The sequence below is a fragment of the Vicugna pacos genome, chromosome 19 (genome assembly GCF_048564905.1).
Source record: "Vicugna pacos chromosome 19, VicPac4, whole genome shotgun sequence".
NCBI lineage: Eukaryota > Metazoa > Chordata > Mammalia > Artiodactyla > Camelidae > Vicugna > Vicugna pacos.
The window spans coordinates 25,190,579-25,204,215 of NC_133005.1; the positions used below are offsets into that span (position 1 = coordinate 25,190,579).

A 13,637-nucleotide genomic window follows, 5' to 3' on the forward strand; every position below is an offset into this window, starting at 1 on the left:
GGCTGTGTTCTACAAGGTCTTCAGAGGCCTGGGATCTTTCCAGTTTTTCACCCTGCAGTGCCTCGGGTATGGCCCTTGTCCTCATGATCTGGGATGGTGACTAGAGTTCCCGCCATCGTCTTCCTGTCCTAGGAAGCAGGAGGGAGGACAGGACAAAGAAGGGGGTCCCATACCAGCAGCTTTTAAGAAGACTTCCTAGAGACTGCCATAGAACACTTTTACTTACATCTCATTGACCAGAACTTAGACGTTCTCTAGCTGCAAGAGTGGCTGGGAAGTGTAGTCTTTATTCTGGGGCCATGTTTCCAGCCAGAAACCTTGGGTTCTATCGCAATAGAATTAGGGAGAGAATGTATATCAGGGCACAGGCAGTGATTTTTGCCATGGGGGCCTTGCAGTGGGGCTGGCTTGTAAGGATGAAGTCAGAGCAGGATGCTGGGCCCACCTTTTAAAAAAGCTACTTTTCTTTCTTCAGGAATGGACAATCAGACTGTCCTGGCTGTCCAGTCATTGTTGGATGGCCAAGGAGCAGTCCCTGATCCAACAGGCCAGAGTGTCAATGCACCACCTGCCATCCAGCCACTGGGTGAGTATCTGCTCAGGTCCACCAGTGGGAAGGGTACGTGGCTTCCCATGAAAAACAGGTGGGGCTACCGGGGGGGGGTGTGGGAATGAATTGCCCACTGTGGTCCCTAGGGTGTCCTCTGGTGTCTGAGAGGTCACTTTCCTCCCAGCCTGGGTCTTCAGGCTCATGCCTTTCTCTGCTTAGCTCTGAGGACACTCTTTCTCCATCACTTCGTAATGTGGGGACCATGGCAGAGAATGACTGGGAGCCCTGATGCTTACTATTGCTTGTACCTTTGACCCGAAGTCATGTCTCAGCCTCCCCTCTGTCGAAAGAACGGCCTGAGCATGAATCTCTCCAATTTATAGTCCAGATCTTTGATATACAGTGAGGACAAGAAACTTCTCTTAGAACCTATGTGAGTCTGTGTGTTCATTTATTCATTCCACAAAGGTTTTCAAGTACTTGGGAGCCATGCTGGGGACAGAGAGATACACACCGGGGGTTTGAATCCTTATTCCTGTAGTTTCTGGCTCTGTGACCTTGGGCAAGTGAATTAATTTCTCTGTGCCCCAATTTTCACATCTATAAAGTTGGGGAAATAGTCTTACCTCATAGGAATCTCGTGAGGATACTTGGGATTTGGTTTTAGCTGTTGTAAACAAGAAATGCAAATTTCTTGTCGTTTGTACAAGATTAATTTCTTTCTCTGTTGCATGAAGTCCTGATGGGCATTTGGGGTGGCTGTGGTGAGACTCAGGCCCCTTCTTTCCTGTGGCTTTATTGTCCTCAACATGCAGTCCAGGATGGCTGCTCCAGCCTCCCACTTTCATTTCCACACTCCAGCCAACATGGAGGGAAGAAGGGAGTAGAAGTCATACCCCTTCTCTTTAAGAGACAGTTGCATAGACAGTATACATATGCTGTTGTCTGTTGGTTGGAACCCAGTCACATGACATGTATAGCTGCAAAGAAGGCTGAGGAATATATAGTCTTTAACTAGACAGCCATGTTTCCCACTACAATTCATATTACTGCCTAAGAAGGAAGAGTGAATATTGAATAACAAGAGACGTTTCTGCTACAACATATAAAGTGCTTGGCACAGTGCGTGGCCTGTGGTAGGCCTTCAGTGATGGATAGTATTCACTGTAGCTAATCATTCATTTAGTTTTTCATTCATTCAACAAATATCCACTGAGGGCCTCCTATGTGCCCAGGAAATATTACACTTATGGTAGTAAGTAGGATATTTCATTCCCTGAGAGACTCACAGTCTGGTGGTGATGGGAAAACGTGATAGGAGAGGCTTGCCCAGAGGAAGGAACTGTGTTCACTGCTTTTGGAGGGCTTCCTGGAGGAGATGACATCTGAGCTGAGCCTTGCATAATGAGTTGTTCTGAAAGAGGCAGCTTGACAGGGGGAATGGAGGATGCAAAGGCACAGAGGAGTGTGATCATGCGGCCCATTTGGGGACTAGTGAATAAATTAAGGCAGCGTAAAGATTCTGAATGTCTCAGCTTTGAAGCAAACCCACTTCACTGTTTCCTAATTTCTAATTTTTTGATACCTGAGTGAACTTGGCTGGATATTCCCACGAGTGCCAGTGAGGTTTTGAAAGCTTCTAGGAAGCACCAAGTTGACGCTTGACACTCCCACATTAAGTCATGCAGTGCCCTTAGTTTGCCATTCTTAAGGTCCCGTTTCTCACTGTGATGCCCCTCCTTTATTCTTGCTTTTTTTCGTGATTTCCCTCTCTCTGCTCCTCTGCGGGTGTGATCCCTAGATGACGAGGATGTCTTTCTCTGCGGGAAGTGTAAGAAGCAGTTCAACTCGCTGCCGGCGTTTATGACCCACAAGCGGGAGCAGTGCCAGGGGAGTGCCCTGCCCCTGGCCACAGTCTCACTGGCCACCAACAGCATCTACACGCCATCAGCAGCACCCACAGCGGTCCAGCAGGCCCCACCTCCTGCCAATCGCCAGGTAGTCATTCATTCGTTTGTTCATTCATCTGTTCAAGTCTTTTTGGGTACCACTGTGTGTCAGGCATTGTGTGGGCACTCGGGAGTACAGTAGTGAACAAACAGACCAGGTCACTACCCTCATGGAGTTGGGTGAGATGGCTAGTACCCAAACAAATGTGTTGAGATGTACTGTTTTCAGGATAAATGCAGAGGGATAGGGGATGCCAAGACAGGGATGAGAGATTTTGCCCTTTTCTGTATGGTGCTTTGTGAAGGGGTAACACGGGAGCAGAGACCTAGGGAGGTGAGGGAATGCATCATGCAGCTAATTTGGGGAAGAGTCTTCCAGGAGGTGGGATCAGCAGGTGCAAAGGCCCTGATGTAAGGGTGTGCTGGGTTTATTCCAGAAATGGCAAGAAGGTGAGAGTAACTGGAACTGAGTGATTGAGGAGGAGGGTGGGAGGTGATAAGAGCAGAGGTAATAGGGAGATCCTGACAGATCATGTGGGCCTGGTGGGCTTTTATTCTGAGTGAGATGAGAACTACTGGAGGGTTCTAAGGAGAAGAAGGACATAGTCTGACTTACACTTGAACTAGGTCACTCTAGCTGCTGTACAGATAATAGATTTTGGTGACAATTAAGAGAGAAATCCAGGAGACCCATTAGGGGACTGTTGTACAAATCCAGGCAGTGGGTGGTGGTGGCTTGTCCAGGAGAATGACAGTGGAGGTGGAGAGAAGGGATGAGACTTTGGAAAAATTTTGAAGGTGGAGCTGACAGAGCTTGTGGATAGACTGGATGTGGGGTATGAGATTAAAAGGAGTCAAGGGTGACCTGAGTTGGAGTTGCCATGGACTGAAGTGGAGAAAACAATGAGGAGGTTTTGGGAGGTGTTCAGCTGGTCATGTTGGATTTGAGATGCCCATTCGACCTTCAAGTGGAGGCAGTGAAGATGCAGACAGGTATACAAGTCTGGAGATCAGGAGAGAGGGCCAGGCTGGGGGGATCTGGAGAAGCTTCCGGAGTCCTCAGTCAGGAACACAGTTCTGGAGCAAAGATACCCTGGGTGGGGAAGCTCAGAGGGATTAAAGAATCTGCATAAAGGAGGCTGGGCATGTCCCAGGATGCCAGGTCACGGGGTCAGACTTCCCTCTAGCTTTCTCTTATTACTCTAAAACATTATTTTCATCCGTTGTATAGACATAATTCTTAACATCAAATTAAAAATGTTCACCCAGATCCATAGGACATGGACACTGAAACTTTCCAAGTTGCCACAGACATCTTCTAACAGAACATAGTCATGTTTCTTACTCCTTGTTTATGAGTTTTGTTAGTAGAAAATGTTTCCTCTTTCCCTTTATTTTCAATAAGAAAGAGGGACATTCCTCCAGTCCTGGGCAAGGAAAAAACTTCAGAACACAATCAGCTGGTTATGGGCAAACACAGATCCCTCTAGGGCCTAAGTGAGTTGGATGGACATGGAAATGATTTCCCATTTTTCATCTCAGTGCAGTGCACAGGACATTGTAAAAACACACATCAGACGGGATCTACCCTACCTTTTCTGGCCTTGACATGGGGCATGTCACTCTAACCTGCCTGGGCTGTCCTTGCTTAGTTGAGAGCAAGGACATCCTATTTGAACAGGGACTCTGGGTTCAGGGGCCCGGTTCCTGCTTTCCCCAGAGGTCCTACAGACAGCCAGTTTGAAAAGATGTCAGTAAAGAAAGATAACAAATAAACAAAACACAACAAACACCCTTTACATCACCTAAGAGGAATGGTCACTGCACGTTTGACACCCTCTTGTAAGGTCTACCTTTCATCCGAGCATTTTTTTTTTATTAATTTGTGTGTTTGCAAGTAATAACATGTTTCCTATCTCCTTTCTAAAAGTTAGGATGCTACAAATTAAAGCCCCTTTGGCACTATTTCTCTCCCCTGCCCCTGGATAACTACTGATGAAAATCCTTCTCAACCTTTTAAGATACTTTCACATACTTACTTAAGTACTCACAGGAATTACACTAGTAGTATTATTTGAGATTTTTAAAAATAAGACTATGTTAAGTACATGTTATTATATAATTTGATTTTCCATGCAGTATCTTTTATATGCTGTCTATAGTGTTCTCTCCTTGACTATAGTATATTTTTTAATCCATTCTCCTACTGATAGACATCAAGATTATTTCCAGTTTGTCACTAGTAGAAACAAGGCTCTTGTTTGTGGGCTCCCTGTGGACAGGTGTGTGTTTCTCTAGATTCCAGGAAGTAATTTTTGCTGGGTCATAGGGTATATGCCTTTCAGGGAAGTGTCACTTGCTAAATGAGGAAATGGAGGTTCAGAGAGATGGTGTGACATTCCCAGCGTCACATGGCAGGGAGCAGAAGCAGAGGTGGAAGATCTGTGGGACTCCAGAGCCCAGATCTTTTGCATCTTGCCCTCTGCTTCCTTCCAGAGCCTCAGACATATTCGTTGTCTCCCTCGCTTCCTCTCTCTCTCTCTCGTCCTGTCCAGATCTCCACGTACATTACAGTGCCCCCATCCCCGCTGATCCAGACCCTGGTGCAGGGGAACATCTTGGTAAGCGATGATGTGCTCATGTCCGCCATGTCAGCCTTCACGTCCCTGGACCAGCCCATGCCCCAGGGCCCCCCTCCTGTGCAGGTAAGGAGGTGGCCAGTTTTTCACAGGGTCTTGATTCTAGGCCTACATGTTGACACATACAGATTCAGAATCTTGTAGAGAGAAGGGAGCTTGGTCCCAGCTCTCCCCCAAGCTCAGGAGTGTCAGCCTCCCCTTGGCCAACCCTGCTGTGGATGGGGAAGCTACCACGTCCAGCTTGGACCCAGAACATGACTTTAGGGTTTCACAGCCACAGTCCAGCTGTATTGACTCCTATTTTGATTCTTAATAGAAGAGTTCCATGTTCATTAGAAAAGCCTACTGTATAGCACAGGGGGCTGTATTCAATTTCTTGTAATGAGCTGTAATGGAAAATAATCTGAAAAAAATATATGTATGTATGTGTATATATATGTGTGTGTGTGTGTGTGTGTGTATATATAACTGAATTCTTTGCTCTACACCTGAAACTAACATTGTAAATTGACTACACTTATATAAAAAAGTAAGAATTTAAAAAAAGAAAAACATTAGAAAATACACAAAAGTTTTTTTTTAAAGCTTAACTATTCATAATCTTGGAAATAAGGAGACATGGCAACTGACTGCAGTGTGCAGTTCTTAGTTGGATCCTGGATCAGGTGGTGGGAGGGAGCTATAAAGGCCTTCCTGGGACACTTGGGTAGATTAGAATATGGAGGAATTTGAACATTTTAGATAATAGTATTATATCAATATTCAATTTCCTATGTGTAATCATTGAATTGTGATTATGCAGGAGAATGTCCTTGTTTTTAGGAGATGCATCTGAGTACAGTTTTAAGGAACAAAGTGTCATGATGTCTGCAACTAACTTTAAAATGGCTTGACAAAACACAAGTATATACGTGTGTCTGTACACACACACACATTGCAGATGTGGCCAAATGGTAACAACTGGTGACTTAGATGAAGTATAGTGTTCATTTTATTATTTTAGCAATCTTTCTGTAGGTTTGAAATTTTACAGAATATAAATTGGGAAATCAATCAGTTAGTCAATCACCCTTGCTCCCTCTGCCCAAAGAAAATACTACCAAAAATTTTGGTGTCTGATTTTCCTGACCTTTGACTACAAATATAGATAAAAATAGCTTTCTGTTTAAATATATTTAAAATACTATATATTTTATATAAAATATTGAAAATATGTTTAAAATATTTGACACACATACACATCTATATAAATGGATCATGTTATGTGTACTGCTCTGGAACTTGCTTTTCTTACTTTGCTTTTCGTTTAATGTCATTCTCTATCTGTGCCTAAACCCTATGTCAGTATTTCCTGAAATGTTCCCCAAAACAGTGTCTCCTTGGGATTTTCCAATACAAAAGCAAGAGATCCTTTTTGTATTGGGAAATCAGCCTGGGATGGAGGCATTCTACTTCTTCCGCACTCTGTCTCTGGGTTTTTCCTGCAGTAAAGAGATTCTTTTGCTTTTGTCACCCCAGATTTTTCCCGAAACCTATTTGACTATGGAACCCAAGGAGCAGCAATTAAGAGAAGCATCCTTTAATGAAATACTGATCAGCATCATCACTTTAACAGTCACAAAGGATTCCATTCCATTCCATGTGGATGGGCCATCCTCTCTTTAGCCAGGCTTCCATGGAAGGACATGTAGGTCACTGCCATTTTTTGCTGTTATAAAAACCACTGGAGTAACATTCATGTATTGATATCTTTGCCCAACTGCTTGATCATATTTATAGAATCAGTTTCTAGAAGTCAGTGGCTGTGTTTTGGGGATCCACAGCCAGTACATTCAGTGACTCTCTAGAAAGACTCTCAGGACTTAAGATGGTTGTGCTCATGGCTGTGATTTATAACAATAAAAAGATACACAGCAGGATCAGCAAGGGAAAAAGACCCAGCAGCCTGGAAGAATTCAAAGTTCTTCCAAGTTTCCAGTGTTCTCCCCCTTAGGGAAATGGGGAGAGGCTATAGAAGGCACATTTCCCCCCCCCCAACAGTGAAGAGCAGCAACACGCATGCAGTGTTTCTGTGGGGGAATCACACCTGAGACTCCAAGGCCAGGGCTTTATTGGGGGTTGATCACATAGGCGCCCAGACACAATGACCAAAACTCCAGATACGCAGATGAGAAGGGAGACGTTCACCATAAACCACATCATTTATGTGAACAGTCTAGGTGAGTTGATACAGTAGGGTCAGTGTCCCTGGTGGGCAGAATAGCCTTATCAACAGAGGGAATCTTCTACAAGGCAGGTTCTCAGATGCCAGTTCAGAGCCAGTCCTACAAGCAAGCCCTTCTAAAAACAGCAGAATTACGCCTGCTGTATTAGCTCATTTCTGCACAAGCTAGGCCATTTTTGATGACTTTCATAGAGAAAGGGGGTAGCAGTGCCAGACTGATGGCTCCTCTGAGTTCTCCCATGACTTTGTTTCCATGCCCCCCTCAGCCCCATCCTCTGAGCTGTTCCCACTCTGGGAGTGGCTGTTCTTTCTACATGGCTGGCTAAGGCAAATGTCCTTCCCCAGTGATAAATAAGACAGTTGCTGTCAAGAGGCTTTGACACTTTAATTCTCTCTTCTGATTTCAGAGCAGCCTGAACATGCATTCTGTGCCAAGCTACCTCACCCAGCCCCCGCCTCCTCCCCCACCCCCTCCCCCACTGCCCCCACCCCCACCTCCTCAGCCCCCACCACCCCCACCCCAGAGCCTGGGCCCCCCGGGGCGTCCCAACCCTGGTGGGAATGGCGTGGTGGAGGTATACAGCGCCACAGCACCCCTGGCTGGGAGTGGAACGGTGGAGATCCAGGCACTGGGAATGCAGCCCTACCCACCCCTGGAGGTGAGCAGAGGCTGGGATTTGGGGTGAAGTGGGAAAAACTGGTCATGGTCATCATGGGTAACCTGAACCTTTTCTGAGGACCAACTGTATGCTAGACATAGTTGGAGATACCCCATGGCAGGCAAAACCAGATCATGGAGTACCACATCATGAGAGAGAAGGACTTTAATCAAGCCATTGTATGTATAAAAGTATAAAATGCAAACCATGAGAAGATGGAATGAAGTAGAGGTTGTAGCCGATATACATGCTGTCCTCAGGGAGTGCTCAGGACAGTCAGAGAATATCTGCCTTTTGGGGAGAAGATTCCAAAAATTTTTCTATGCAAGTGTCTCATATCTTTTGTAACAAGCTAGGTGTATCAGTTAGCTATGGCTGTGTAAGAAATATCCACAAACCCTTAGTAGTATATAGCAGAACATGTTTATTTTTCTCATGTCTATGATGGTCAGCTTGGCAGCTGCTGATTTTTGCTGGGTTCTTTCATGTGTCTGGAGGTTGGTTGGCTCTCGGCTGCTCTAGGTTGGCCTGGAGAGGGGTAAGTTAGGTGGGGTGACCCAGCTCTGCTCCAGCAAGTTAGTTAGGTATGTTCTCATGGCAGTGCTGGAGGTTGAATAATGTAAGCAGAAATGCTCAAGGCTTACTGAGGCTTAGACTTGTAAGTGACACAACGTAACTTCTGTTGGTCAAAGCAGGTCACAAGGCCAGCTTAGATTTAAGGAGTAGGGAGAGATTCCACTTCTTTATTGGAAAAGCTACAAATCACACTGTAATGGGCATGGGTATGGGGAAAGGTAAAGGCCATTTAATCAATGTATAGACATACCTTTTATTGTAATTCGCAGATATCACAGTTTTTACAAATTGAAGTTCTGCATTGAGCAAGTTTATCAGTGCCATTTTTCCAACAGCATTTGCTCACCTCATGTCTTTTTGTCACATTTTGGTAATTCTCACAGTATTTCCAACTTTTTCATTATTGTTGTATTTGTCATGGTGACCTGTGATCTTTGATGTTACTGCTATGACTCGCTGAAGGCTCAGGTGATGACTAGCATTTTTTAGCAAGAAAATCAAAAAGTATTTTTCAATTGAGGTTATGTATGTTGTTTTTTAGACATAATGTTGTTGCATACTTAATAGACTACAGTATAGTGCAAACATAACTTTTATATGCACTGGGAAACCAAACATTTCACTGGCTCATTTTATTGGGATTTTTACTTTATTGTCGTGGTCTGGAACTGAACCTGCAGAATCTCCAAGATATGCCTGTACCATATGTATCATATTAGTTCCCTGCTGAGGAGCTCTGAGCTATAAGCAGTCTATTCTCGAGGCACTAAGAGTTCAGAATTTTCCTAGACAGTAGTGCTAGGGGGTATGGTTATGAAAGAAAGAGCCTGCCTGCACTTGAGGTCACATTATCTCAGACTCCCCTAGAATCCAGCCATACTGACTGGTAGCATCTGTATCTAAAGAGAACTAGACCAGTGGGATAACCCCACCACCAGTCATGCGATTTTATAAGAGCCTGCAAGGGAATGTGCCCTAGCCTGGGAAAATAAAGCAAGCTCCCGAGGACTGTGTTGAATTTAAAAGAAAAATTAAGTCAGTGAGATGCTGAGAGGACCATGGTGGCCTCATAGACAGAGGGGCCAGCACGGGGGGAGCTGCCATTGTTTATTGCCCATGTAGACAAGGGGGCTCTTTGAGGGCAGAGCCTAAGTTGTCTTTGATTTTGCATCTTTAGCACCTACCAGAGTACCTGGCCTGTCGTACATCTATAGTAGGTATCTGAAATAGGATCCTCTGATCTCAGTTTCCTCCCTTCTAGAATGGGAACTCCCTTGCAGAGCTGTGAGGATAATGAGAACTAACCCATGGGCAGCCATGTTAGTGCTCAGTAATGACTTGACCAATGGGTGAATTCATTCACTGTGACAGATATTTATTGAGTGCTATATTGGTCAGTGAAATCAAAACCACTTTAGGTATTTCTGGCAGAGGGATTTAATACAAGAAGTTAAATGCTTACAAAGCTGAGGGAAGGGCTAGAGGAGCAAAAGTCAGGGTGGGCAGGCATCACTGGTTTTCAGGTTCACTGTTGTTGCTTGGCCCTGAGAGTCAGGACGCTGCTGCTGTGCCCAGGGGTGAGGAAACTAGGATTCTGTTGCTGAGGTTCCAGCTGCCTGGCAGCTCAGGGCTGGCAGTCAGGAGGGGAATGTAGTGTTCAGCCAACCACTCCTCCAGAACTCATGACTGCAGACCTGCCTGTCTCCCACCATGGCTGCCAGAGAAGAATGGTTTCTACCTCCCTTCTGCCTTCCCAATCTCATTCAGATGCATCTCATGGGCAGAACTTAATCTGTGTTCAGAACCATGCTGGCAAGGGAGTTCAGGAATGTGGTTCCAAGCTTCTCACCTCTGCATTTTAGGGGAGACCATGGAAGAGTGTAGGAATAGTGCCAAGGGCCAACAGACAAGACCCAGCAGAAGCACCAGCCATATTAGATGCCCAGTACCTACATAAATGAATTTGTTCATACAACAAATACTTATTGAGTGCCCACTCTGTGCCAAGCATTGCTCTAGGCCTAGGAATAGAGGAATAAACAAAAGCAGAACAAAAGTCCCTGCTTTCATGAAACTAGGTAGATAATAAAGATAAATAAGTAAAATAGATAACTTATTAGATAATGATCAGTCTGAAGAGAAAAATAAAGCAGAGAAGGATAGGAAGTGGAATTTTGAATATACTAGCCCACAAAGACTAATGAATGATGAATAAATGAATGAATAAATGATTTCTTCACAATGCCCCAGTATCATGATGTAAGCTTAGTGGTGACTAAGTTTGAGCAACTCATAGTTTATTTGGTAATTTCTTGTGGCTTCAGTGTCAATTGTCAGTTGAGGGATGCCTGCTGGTGTGGCATCAAGGGGAGTTAGTTAAGAAGTAGAGCTGCTCGTGAGGGCATAGACCCTTCTGACTTCCTGTACAAGCAAACTACTACTAATAACAATAGTAATGTCAATAATAACAGCTAATGTTGATTGGGTACTTACTATATGCCAGGCATTGTTCTAAACTCTCTACTTGTTAACTCATTTAATCTTGACTACAACCCAGTGAGAGGGGTACTATGATTAGCCCCATTTTACAGATGCAGAAACTGAGACAAAAGTTAAAAGGCTTGCCCAAGCTCACTTAAATGATAAGAAGCAGAGTCAGAATTTGAACCCAGGCAGCATGACTCCAAAGCTGCCTCTAGCCTGCTGGCTTCATGAAGTTCTCAGGAGTCTTGGGAGTAACTGGGATGACTGAGCCAAGTGGAGGAGTTAGGATGGCGATGTAGGTGGGGGCATGGCTGAGATCAACCAGGGCCACAGTGAGAGTCCTTCTGGCTGGGGCAGCTCCATCCCTCCTGTCCCAGGGTACTCTCCCTGACTGTGCTGTCCTTCTAGGTGCCAAATCAGTGTGTGGAGGCTCCAGTATACCCCACTCCCCAGGTGTACAGCCCTGGCAAACAAGGATTCAAACCGAAAGGACCAAACCCTGCTGCCCCCATGACCAGCGCCACTGGGGGCACAGTGGCCACCTTTGACTCCCCACCATCACTGAAGACCCGACGGACCAAAAGTTCCAGTGGACTTCCAGAAGGTGGGCCCATGGCCTGCCATGGCATCTTTCCTCAGCACTGGCCTATCCACAGGCTGTTTAGTTCCAGTCTTCCCTTTTATGATAGTTAGGATTAAGTTTCATTGCATATAATGGAAAATCCAAAATAAGAGTGACTTCAAAATGATAGAATTTTGTTGTTCTTTGCAAAACAAGTCCACAGATGAAGACTCTCTGTAGATCATATGCCCATATGGTTACCAGGCAGCCTTATTTCTTCTGTCTTTCTGCTCTGCCATCCCTAGAACAAAGCTTCTGTTATCAAGGTGCCTCATCATGTAAGATGGCTGCTGGAGCTCCAGTCATCAATTTTCATATTCCAGACAGTAAGAAGAATGAAAGAGATGTTTCCCAGATCCCAGAAGTTCTGCATGATACTTTTGCTTACATCTCATTGGTCAACACTTAGTCACATGACCATATCTAGCGGCAAAGGAAGCTGGGAAATGTCTTTTTTAGCCAGGAATGGACCTCCTAGGGTCTGGGCTGTCTGGCCCCAGGTCCAAGGGTAGAGTGGTGGGAAGCTGCCCTTGGCGCCTTCAGTTGTGCCTCCAACCCTACCATCCCCTTCTTCCCTCTTTGTCTTTCAGCTGCAGGGAAGCCAAAGGCTCAGAAACTTAAGTGTTCATATTGTGACAAGTCATTCACCAAAAATTTCGACCTGCAGCAGCATATCAGAAGGTACTCAGGCGTGGTGAGGCAGGTGGCTCCTATGCAGCCCTGGCCGGGGAGAGGGGCATTCCCAGTGGCAGCAAGACTGCTTTCTCAAGCTGGGTGGTGACCAAGGCCCCGTCTGTCCTGTCGTAGTTCTCAGACCTTCAGTCCGGCTCAGGGTGGTTTTCCCTTTCCTCTCTCAGGAGCAGTGGGAAGGCTCTGTGGGGCCTGCCTCCTGTGATGCGGAAGGTCCAGGCAGGGTAGGGGTTGGGGGAGGAAATTTACCTGAATGGGTGGAGGCTTCTCAGGAGGGCTGGGTGCCTCAGTTCTCACTTCTGCAGAAAGAGCTGACCTCAAGGACAGCCATGCTCTGTGAATATGGCTACAAGCTCTCTGCTCACTTGGTACTAACCATGACACCTCTTGTCCCAAGAACACGCAAGGAGCCCCTCTGGGCCTCAGGTTTTCCATTGTGAAGTGGAGCGGTGGACTTGTTAAGTGATACTCACAGAATGGGATACATTGGTACATGAGATGGTTTTAGGTAGTTTATAGATGTGGTGTTGAAAAGTTTTGAATGACGTAAGTGAGAAAATTATTCTCTTTTCAGTTTCTTCCTGTCAAAGGAGAAAGCCTCAATTTGGTACGAGTCTGTCTTTAATGCCTCTCACATACTTGCTCATCTTTTATAACAGAGAGAAAGCAAGCCTCAGATTCCAGCCATGGCAGGCAGCAGCTTCTCTCTAGACCAGGGTTTATCAGCCTGTTGACACATTTTAGAGCACATCATTCTTTTCTGTGGGGCTGTCCTGTGCCCGGTGGAATGCTTAGCAACATTCCTGACCTCTCACCATTAGGTGCCAGTAGCACCCCACATTCCTCAGCTGTGACAACCAAAAACATCTCCAAACATTGCCAGATGTCCCCAAGAGGGAAAAATCAATCTCTGTTGAAAACTGCTGGTCTATACTAGTGCTCATCAGTAGAACTTTCTTCAAAGATGGAAAGGCCCCAAAAGGCACTGTCTGCAGGGTAGCCACTAAGCGTAAACGGCTGTTGAGTACTTGAAATGTGGCTAGTATGACTGAGAAACTGATTTTTTTTACTTTATTTTAATTTAATGAATTTAAATTTAGATAGTCCCATGTGGCTTTTGTCTACCTTATTGGATGATGCAGCTATAAATCTTAATAATATTATTATATAGATAATTGTATTTTTCATTACTTTATGACAAGTTTCGTTCGTTTCTGACAAGTGGCTTTTCATATACAATAACA

At 45.1% G+C, this 13,637-nt stretch overlaps 1 protein-coding gene across 3 annotated transcripts in view; it reads left to right on the forward strand.

Moving 5' to 3' along the window:
• The window catches only part of ZNF341 (zinc finger protein 341), a 43,267-nt gene that overhangs the window by 4,393 nt on the left and 25,237 nt on the right, over window positions 1–13,637 (forward strand). The window contains exons 2-7 of one of the 3 annotated variants that reach the window (XM_072944048.1): window positions 476–586; window positions 2,352–2,548; window positions 5,055–5,204; window positions 7,770–8,021; window positions 11,490–11,685; window positions 12,294–12,384. In XM_072944048.1, the coding sequence (XP_072800149.1) occupies window positions 476–586; window positions 2,352–2,548; window positions 5,055–5,204; window positions 7,770–8,021; window positions 11,490–11,685; window positions 12,294–12,384 (997 nt within the window). The remainder of the gene's footprint in view (window positions 1–475; window positions 587–2,351; window positions 2,549–5,054; window positions 5,205–7,769; window positions 8,022–11,489; window positions 11,686–12,293; window positions 12,385–13,637) is intronic. The other 2 variants (XM_072944049.1, XM_072944050.1) reach the window with 2 other exon arrangements.